The sequence below is a fragment of the Coturnix japonica genome, chromosome 5 (genome assembly GCF_054131305.1).
Source record: "Coturnix japonica strain WE chromosome 5, WE-NBRP24, whole genome shotgun sequence".
NCBI lineage: Eukaryota > Metazoa > Chordata > Aves > Galliformes > Phasianidae > Coturnix > Coturnix japonica.
This window is the reverse complement of record NC_140667.1, coordinates 13914695-13924168: the sequence shown is the minus strand read 5'-3', so window position 1 is coordinate 13924168 and position 9474 is coordinate 13914695. Positions and strand designations below refer to the sequence as shown.

At 42.8% G+C, this 9474-nt stretch overlaps 1 protein-coding gene across 3 annotated transcripts in view; it reads right to left on the bottom strand.

Annotated features, from left to right (window-relative positions):
* SYT9 (synaptotagmin 9) overlaps positions 1-604 on the bottom strand; it is a 62925-nt gene extending 62321 nt beyond the window's left edge. For 2 of the 3 annotated variants that reach the window (XR_014947048.1, XM_015863973.3), the window contains exon 1: positions 62-546. Coding sequence is in view for 2 of the 3 variants with exons in the window: in XM_015863973.3 (XP_015719459.1) it covers positions 62-209 (148 nt within the window). In the remaining variant the exon portion in view is untranslated. Of the gene's footprint in view, positions 1-61 lie in introns of all 3 variants that reach the window. The other variant, XM_015863972.3, reaches the window with a different exon arrangement.
* Positions 605-9474: the final 8870 nt, after the last annotated feature.

Below are 9474 nucleotides of genomic sequence, written 5' to 3'. Positions count from 1 at the left end.
CGCAGCCGTGGACGGCGCCGGCCGCCGCGCCGGGCCCGCCGAGCTGCGCCGCCGGCCGTACCTGAGTCGGTGAGGCGGGGCCGGGCTCTGTCCCGCAGGTAGTAGATGAAATCACGGCAATTCTCGTTCTCCACCGCCCCGACGGAGCACAGCTCGGCCAGCAGCTGCAGCGCTTTCTGGCAGATCTCGTCCTCCCTGTCGCCGGGCATCGCCCCCCAAGCATCCTCGGGCGCGGAGCGGAGCCGTGCGGTCAGGCGCCTCGCCGCTGCCCTCCGCCCGCCAGCAGCCCCCCGCGCCGCCGGGCCGCCGCCCGCATCCTCCGCCAGCGCCGCCGGCCGCCTGCCGCTGCCGCCGCTGCTAGCCCCGCCGCCGGGGGCCGGCCCGGCGCCGCTGCCCGCCGGCCGCGCCGCGCCTCGGGGGCGGAGGAGGATGATGGAGAGGAGGAGGGTCCCACCAGTTGAACGCGGGAGCGGGGAGGGAGGACGCACGCCCAGCAGAGCCGCGGCAGCCCACCACGGCGGGGAGCGCCCGTCCGGCCGCTGCCCTGCTCGCGGGTCCCGGAGCCTCTGCCCGGTAGGCTGCGCCTTGCTGATGGGGCGGCGCGGCCGGGCCGGGAAACCGGAGAGGGGCTCGACAGGCGGCGAACCTCGGGAAAGTCTTCTTCCTCCTCTTCATCGCCTGCCAGGGCCCAGCCCCCTCTTTGCTAGTCTCCGTTTGGTCTTCATTTACGCTTAAATACCGTGAGGTTTTGTGCCCCGCTGCCTACTCCTTATTCAGAAAGAATTACATTCGCTCAACAAATTGTCTGGAAATTATTTTTCGATACGTAATGTGTGCCCTCACTCTCAGAAGCCTAGAAGAGGGGAGAACCTTTATAATGTCATGGCCCTATAGCAAATGGCACGTTCCAGCTGTTTCGTGTGGTGGGTTCAAAACAGTTAAAGCACCGGTGACAAATCTCGGGCACCTGAGACCTGGACGCAGCTTGAGAGGCAGGTATAGCACCAGATGCAGGAGTGAGAGCATTCTGCTTCCTGAGGAGGCAGCTGTGGGGCTGAGCAGCCTTCTTCCATCACGCATGGTTATCATAAGAAATAAGCTGTAAGGTGCTGCTTCCCTTTTAGGACTCGCAGACAAGGTGAACCTAAGTGAGCACAAAGCTGAGAAGTAGCTACCACATTTAGCCTGATGTTTATGTCTCTGAATTGGGATGGTTTGAGCAAATCTCAGAGGCCAGAATGAGCCAGAAAAGTTCAAACTGGCACAGATGTTCAGTCTGCTGTTTAAAGACTGGCAAAAGTGGTGTACAGCAACATCTCCTGGTAGAAGTTCTTCTGAAGAACTGAGATAAGTTAAATTGCATTCTGTTAATGGAGATATTAACAACAGGAATTGTTTCATAGTGTAATGATTTCTAGTTCTTTGGCAGCATTGTTTTTGTCTCAGAGGCATGACTTTTTCCCTCATTTTCAATAGGAAAAGGATATCTCTAAAACATGATTGTATATGCCAAGTATAATTCCAACAACAAACAGGAATCTTTCACTTTGGTTTTTCTTAGGAATGAATAAATGATGATAAAATGGTCTGTAGATGTTATTGTTGCTGAAGTCGTATTTTTAAAGCCCAGAGATATTCATGCCATAAGATTACATTTTCACATCTAAGCAAAAGGAAACTTCCTTCTGGCCTCAATAAATGCTGTGCAGATACTTATGTTAGTACTGGGAATAGCAGTGGGATTGACTTGCTTCTCCAAGATCCGAGAAGGGAGAGAAAAGAGGGATTGGAAGAGTTGCTGTGAATCACAGTGTTCTTGGAAACCAAGGACCAGGCAGTAAGAATACTACTGTTGCTCTTTGTGCTGCAGTGAAGAAGGGCTGAGATTTACAAAACATAGGAGAACTCTGATGTACCAGCATCTCTTTGGGGGAAAACTGACTTCAGAAGGCTAAATGAATTATTCACATCTGTAAGCTCTCTGTGGGGAAGCAACTCTTTCATCTCTAAAACCAAATTGAGTACCGCTCCATGTCAGGGATAGGTAATAAAGAGGAGGAAAGACAGAGGAGCTGTCAAAGACCACTGTTGGAGACATCTGTCAAGTACAATCCAAGGAGTCCAGCAATCAGGCTGGACAGCTATGATGTTCTATTGCTTGTACTGCATCCAGGGTAGTCGAATGTATCAATTGAAAAGGATCTTAATGTATTTACTCAAGTGTGGTTTTGATCCTGTGGGACCACGAGCCCATCATTAACCTGGAATTCTAGCTCACCACAGAGCGAACTCAGGACAGCTGGGTGATGGAGTGGTGACTTCTTTTTCTTTCTCCTCTAATTAAAGCATCTTGCTTCATTTTTAAATGACAGCAATTTGAAGGTGCTGAGATGTTTGTAATGCAGTTGATGGCAGGAAATTTCTCACAGCCTAGTGGAGGAAAGACCATGAAATTGCTTAGATGTCACTCATAGTAAACAAAGACATCTATTCTCAAAAGCTCTGGGCATATATTGAGTGCACTGTCCAAGAAAATATGCATTTCTTTTTCTGGAGATAACCACAGTAAATTTAATTTGCTGTGTCTAAAAGCAGATGCAATCTCTCCTTCCCATGCACATTAGTGAAAATTGGTTTACCTCTGCCATTTGTTGCCATCAGTTATGTGGTTTTGTACTTGCAATCATCCCTAGTTGTGATGAGTTTACTCTTGTCTCAGCTGCAGACTTTGCCCATTTGTGGCAGGAGTTATGCTGGAGATCACCAGTGAATGCTGCCCTAATTAACTGTTGTCCTAGAAGGGCATTGCATGCAGCCGAGGGCCACTCCTTTTAACCATATGTTGAATGTTAGAGCTTGAAATTACTGACCGTAAGTACATATTTTTTCCTATAGAGCACGCGGCTGTCCTCACACAACACAGTGCACTCGGAAGTTAGAAAAAAAATCCCAAAGCTGTATGTGGAAGCAGAATATGTTGAACTGTTCTACCTGCAACAAGTCTATCATCCTCAATTGTCGCGTTCTTCTTTCTTACCTTGAAATAAGGCTTTTCTCAAATGTTTTACCATTAACACAAGGGATGCCTGGCAATGAAAAAACCTTCAAAGCACAGGTGCTGATGAAGCAAATGGCTTTCTGGAAGAAAGTGGGCAACTTGCATCAGAATCATTGTTATACCTATGCTGTAACCAGAACTCATCGTGTTTGTCAGAGTTCCATACACCTCTGGTCTGCAGGCAAGAAATACAACAGATTGAGTGGATAAAATTATTTTGTTGTCGTTGTTTGCAGTGTCTTTTTGAAATGAGATACTGCCCTTGTTTTAAGTGTATTTATAGCTTTCTTACTCAGCATCCAATATCTTTATATGGGGCGTGCTGTGCACCCACCACACAAACCTCTTTATGCTAGGAGGGATCATCAGCAGAAGCATTAGCAGCTCCCTCTCCTGAGGATAACAGGCAGGGACATGGACATTGGTGGCAGAGAAGGCTGAGCCTGACTTTACTAGGAAAGCTTACTGCTCCCCAGTCACAAGAGAAAAGTAAGAATCTGACAAAGCAAACCACAGACACCCCAAGTGAAAACTGGCTTTCAACAGCATTAAGTGCCACAACCAAGTTGGGCGTTCCCAAGTGACAGTCTCCTGGATGTGACTGCACCTTCTCAGTGGAGTTGCCTTGGTATATGGTACTCCTATGTCAGTGCTGTAACTGTGCAAAAGGTGAGTGCTGTGTTACTTTTTTTTTTTACTCAGTTCCCCCACAAAATGGATACAGCATTTACTTCGGACTCAGGTTTTCTGTAATGTCTGAAATTAAAGGCTTCAAGCCTGAACCAGGAAGCATTTATTAGTTCCAAAAAATATGAATTCTCATGGGAAGCGTAAACGTATTTGTCCAAACGAAACACATAACCTGAAACGTAGACTTGTTATTGGGTTTTCAGCTCACAGAGACCTTTCTGAAGCAACTGAGTCACAGAAGGAGACACGGTCCAATTTTGGCTAATCTGAACTTTGAGATAACAGTATCAGATAAAAGGAAGTGTGGAGAACTCAGCCTAGTAATTAATATTTCCCAAATGTCAAAGATTATAACCAAGTGAAAATGATGAGAAACCTTCTGAGCATCACATAAGAAATCAACTTTCAGCACGTTTCCTTGTCTGTGCAGCTAAGATATCTCCAGACTGACAGCAGAAGCTGAATCCAAGTGGCTCCTCAGTGATGCTGCTAAAATAAATACTGATGTGGCTGCGCTCCCAAGCAGTACTGGGCAGCACTCGCGCATTTCTGAAATAACATTAAGCAAAGTTCTGAGCGCCACTGGGCAGTCTATGGTTGCAAACAGAAACTGCATGAACTCAAGTGAGTTACCGATCACTTAAGCTGTGAATGTCTTTTTCTTTCAAATGATGATAACTACAAAGCAGACAAAGGCCAGGCAATTTTGCTAGGTGCCTATCAATGGAGAGCAGAGCACAGGAGGGAGAAGCCGAGGGAACATGCTGGAGAGAGAGAAGCTCCGCATGACTACCTGTGAGGAGTTTGTTGTACTGCTGAAGAGTACTTAGTATAGAATCAGGGTGCACTGTCGAGCCAGAGATCCCAAAGCCTTTCCTTTCCCTTATTGTCTGTTTTATTGTGGTCTAATTGAATTTGCTGCGGTAATAGAAAAGAATACATCAAACCCTCCTCTGCCCCAAAAAGCTCTGTTTCAAGAGAGCGCTGCATGCCACAGCCCAAGAAGTCAGCTGTAAGCAGTTATGCTGGCCTACTTTGCCGTGTGCCTCCTTGTGATTTCTAATAACACTAGACGTCTTCTTTATCCCAAACCAGCAGTTCTCATTCTGTGGACTATAATATCTATTGCCACCCCAGAGCTTGAAATGATGTCATAACAGAGATGCGCGTCAGCGTAAAGATTTTCCTACATGCTCAAAAGCAATCTGCCTCCAAACACAAATCTCTGATAGCAGAGTGATTGTTCTTCTAATCCCAGCTCTTCTGAGCATAAAATCTCTCCTCTGTAACACGGATGCTTTTTCCAGCAGGAAAATGCAGCAGTGGGCTGTTTAATGGAAGAAATAATTAAGTGGATCAACTTCAGACAAATACAAAACGAAGTAGATAAGCTCTTCATATAGCTACCACACAGATTATGCTGGTTTCTGGCTCATCAAGGAGAGAAAACAAGATGCTCTTTACAGAGCATGAGGACTGACACATGCTCCTGAGGCAGACCTCCCCCTTTCAGGATGGCATCCCTCTTAGGGGGTTGTTTAATTCTTCTGCAGATGCAAAATGAGTTCATATTCTTCTGGTAGGATGCTGTTATGGTCTACTAAATTTACAGGAAGAAGCTATAAAGGCAGAATAACTCACGTGGATCCTCTCAGATGTATAGGTGCAAGCTCCACAATATTTTAATGTGCTGCTGAAGAGTTATGTGAGTAGCTCCAGTGAATTCAGGGGGATTACTCTTTTGAGAAGGATTCAGCCAGCACAGTTGGGAGGCAACAAATCTAGTTCATAATTTGTAAGGCTGTGGATTGGAATAGGGCACAGTTAACACAGAGTAGCCTGGAGTTCTGGTGATTAAGAAGACACGTTTAAGCAGAAATAATCAGAAGTAGATTTCATAATATGAAATTTATATGGCTATCAGGAAATTACTTTGTGATTCTTTGTCAATGAGAAAAGGCTATATAAATGCAAATGTATTTTAAAGTATTAATTTCATTTACTCATTTTATTTTATAAAAACAGTATTTTTACTGTATTTTGGTACTAAGCAGAAAGGCCCAGATACATCTTTGCTTCAAGCTTCTGAACCTAATAGTTACAGCACAAATGCATCTGACCCTGGATCTCTATTGTGCATTACTGAAGATAGAAAGTAACCCAATTGTAGCATAGGAATGATACTTTTTTAATCTAATGCAAGCTCTGTGCCTTCTACTTTCCATTCTTTTTGTTCCTTTGTATTCCTGATTTGCTTATAAATGCAGTTCTGGTAATCTAAATCACTGAGGGATTTTTATTTGTTTGTTCAAAAATTGTTCACTCACCTTAGGTTCTGTTTTACAGCTGATTCTATATTAGTTTCTGAAGTATGTTCTGGACTTAATTGTAAGATCAGTTCTAGTCGGGCTGGATTGCATTGAGCTTTGTATTTGACAAAGACATAATTGAGATCCTTAATTCTCTGAATGAGGATTAATGAAAAGCAAATGTCTGGGTGAGTGGTCAGGCTCGGAGTGTTACAGCAAATGGCGTTGTAGCAGGCTGGTGACCAGTCACTAGTGGGGTTCTGCTAATATCCATTATAGGGGCAGTTCTCTTCAATGTTCTTAGAAATGCTCTGAATTCTGGACTTGAATAAACAAAAAGTAAGCTTGCAGATTATACTAAAATAGGAGGAGCTGTTGATTCCCTCAAGGCTAGAAAGGAACTAAGGCTGTTCAAGCTCAAGAAGCATTTAGAGAACACTCTCAGATACAGGTTTTTTGTTTATAGGTAGTCCTGTGAGGATCCAGTAATTGTACTTGGTGATCCTCGTGGGTCCCCTGCAATTCAAGATGTTCTATGCTTCTCTGAGCTGTGAGAGGCATAACACTATCTTACTGCATGAGCTGCTTTTGGATAAAGTGAAAAATTTCAAACTAACGGCATCTTCTGCTGACCTTCATGATGCTAGATGGACTATTACTTAGAAAAAGGGAATATGCTGGAAAGTGTTCACCCAAATTATTCACGCAAATAACCATCACACTGCCCATTTCAGTGCCATTGTGCCTACTACCCTTTGCTCATTTGGTGAAGCATCCAAATCCTTGAGAAAGATGAAAAACTGGTTGAAGAAAAGAATCTTTTAGAAACTGAGTGTCGTGTCTTACTTCTTCAAGGGTTAGCACTGTTGTTTCTTATTTACATTAACATACTCACAGAAGTCAGATTGTAACAAGATGGGAGGTGGCCCTGTGATTTATGCATCTTCAGTCAACAAGTAACAATAAATAAATATATCATTTGACTATTTGTAAGTACATGACAAGGGCATGAAAAATTACGTATAACGTCACTGAATATAGTCTTGCCTGGAAAAATAATGTAGTTGAGATTGTACATAAAACCTGAATTAAGCTTAGCAAACTAAGCAACTGAGTAAAGTAGATGTTATTACCTCCAAATCATTTTTTTTTCTAGTTCAGAAAACAGAATCACCTGGGACAAAAATGATTTTCAAAATTGGTGTCACGCTGTCTAGAAGGAGTTTTATGTAATGACTTTTATTGATTGTCCCACTCAATGATAAAGATCATATAAGTACATAAGAACTCAATCACAATGGCAACTGGAGGAAAGCTCTACTAATGTATTTCCACTCAGATGCTCACAGCTATTCATTATTTCCTAACCAAAAGAAGGAATAAAAGTATTTTGTGGGTTTTTGGTTTATAGCTCACTGATTTTGTAAGAGAAAAGAGCTTGTGAGAAAGCACCATCTGAGTCCTTTCCGCTGGCCAGCTGAACTGGATAATGGCTACTCTTATACGATCAGAAAACATATGTCTGTGTAGTCCATGAGTTCTTATTTCTAGTGTTAACCCCAAGACTTCATAACTGCAACTTGCATAGTCTTGTCCTAACACATAACGACCCTTGTGGATTGATGAAAAGCTGTATTCCTTTCAGGTCTGCCTTTAGTTCTCCTTGTGCACAAAAACACTCTTGTACAGTTTAGATTGCTTTGGGCTCTTGTAGAGAATGTGCATGGATAGAGAGGAAAAGCGGTGATCTTCATGGCTGCCCTTGCTCCAAGTTGATCCTGGCACTCTGTTTTAAACAGGAAAGCTGTCTAATGAGAGTGTTTACTTTCAGTTTCATTAGAGTTCTTTTTAATATGCACTTGCTGATGTATTGCCACATATTACTGGGAAATCTGGAAGAAGAAGGAGAGATGAAGTTACGAGTTTGGGTGCTGGGAGTAAATGCCTGTGTGACACATGTACAGTTTGTATATGGTATATGGTATATGGTATTGTATATGGTATGTACGCTTTGAACAACCTTTGGAATAAATACTTGAGTATCACTTGTAGCAATCCTGAGGGCAATGGCACTGACCCCAGCCTTGACAGCTGTCACAGCAAAATGGCGGCGTGTGCTACAGGCAGGGCAGTGTGCTGAAGAGGGGTGACATACTGCTCTAAGTTAACAAATTGCCACCATATCCAGTGGGATATTTTGTGAAAACTTCCTTTCTCCTGGGTATTCAGTGAACACTTGCAAAAGGTGTGTGGCCCATGAGGCAATAAGGCAACTGTGTGTATGGAAGGATAAAGCCTTAAAAGCTCTTTTCACTTTTGCTATGATCTTTCACTTGTTCTTAGGGAAGGCTTCACCTTTCGTGTCCAGTTTTCTTAATTTCTGAGGTTCCCTTAGCTTGACTCTTCCTATAAACACTCTGGAGCTCGTGCTGAGTCCATCACTGCCCTGGCCTCAAGGAAGAGTTTGGATGTGTAATCCCTTTTTCCACAAGCGTGAATTCAATCAAGCTTGCACATCGCTTCAAGCACCATGATACTTCTGTACTTAATTAAATGAGACAATCCATGTCCCTTAAGTTTAGACACTTTCCAAGTATATCTCTGAATCAGGACTGCCTAAAGTTAATGCTCCTGGACTGCTTGTTTGAGCAATAAATGATGGAAATAACGTTGTTCAATTTCCACTTCTCTTTCGCTTAATTCACTGGAAGGAAAGAGAGAAATGAATCCCACATGATGTTTTGGATGCTGTGTAACTTGCTATACCTAATTGCAAAGGCTGCTGCTGCTGACCTTCTGCTCCTACACAGTATACAGTGCTTGGCATAAATCTGTAAGTCAGAAGGAGTTTTGTAGATGACTTGGACATTCCCCTTCACAAGAGACTAATAAGTGACTTATTTTTCTATTGCAGTTGGAATACAGAGTGAGTAAATGACCTATACTGCTGCTGTATGAGGTATTTTTGAGGGAAAGAAAGGAAAGCTGTTTCTTTAGTGTAGTCATAACAAACTTATGACTGAAGCCCCAAGTATAAATTAGTTTCTTGGAGACCTACTGGTAATACAATTATATACACTGATAAGTATTTCATCACAGCAGAAGTGTGAGCAAACTAAAGAATATGATATGACTAATAATTTTATTGTTATTTCTCCTCATTAAGCTCTTCAAGGTGACAAATTATTTAACAAAGTCGTTATTGGTAAAAACTTTGGTCGCTCTTGACAAACATACAATCTGTCTTGTTGCAATCAATAATAAGATTAAATTTCTGTAGCATTAATTAAATCATAATTGAATTTTAAGACATTCATCAAAAGAAGATTTGAACTTTTTTGGTGGTCCAACATTATAATACTTAAAATCATGGTGAGATTCTTATAAAATGTGAGCAGCATGGTTTTGTTTCCAACT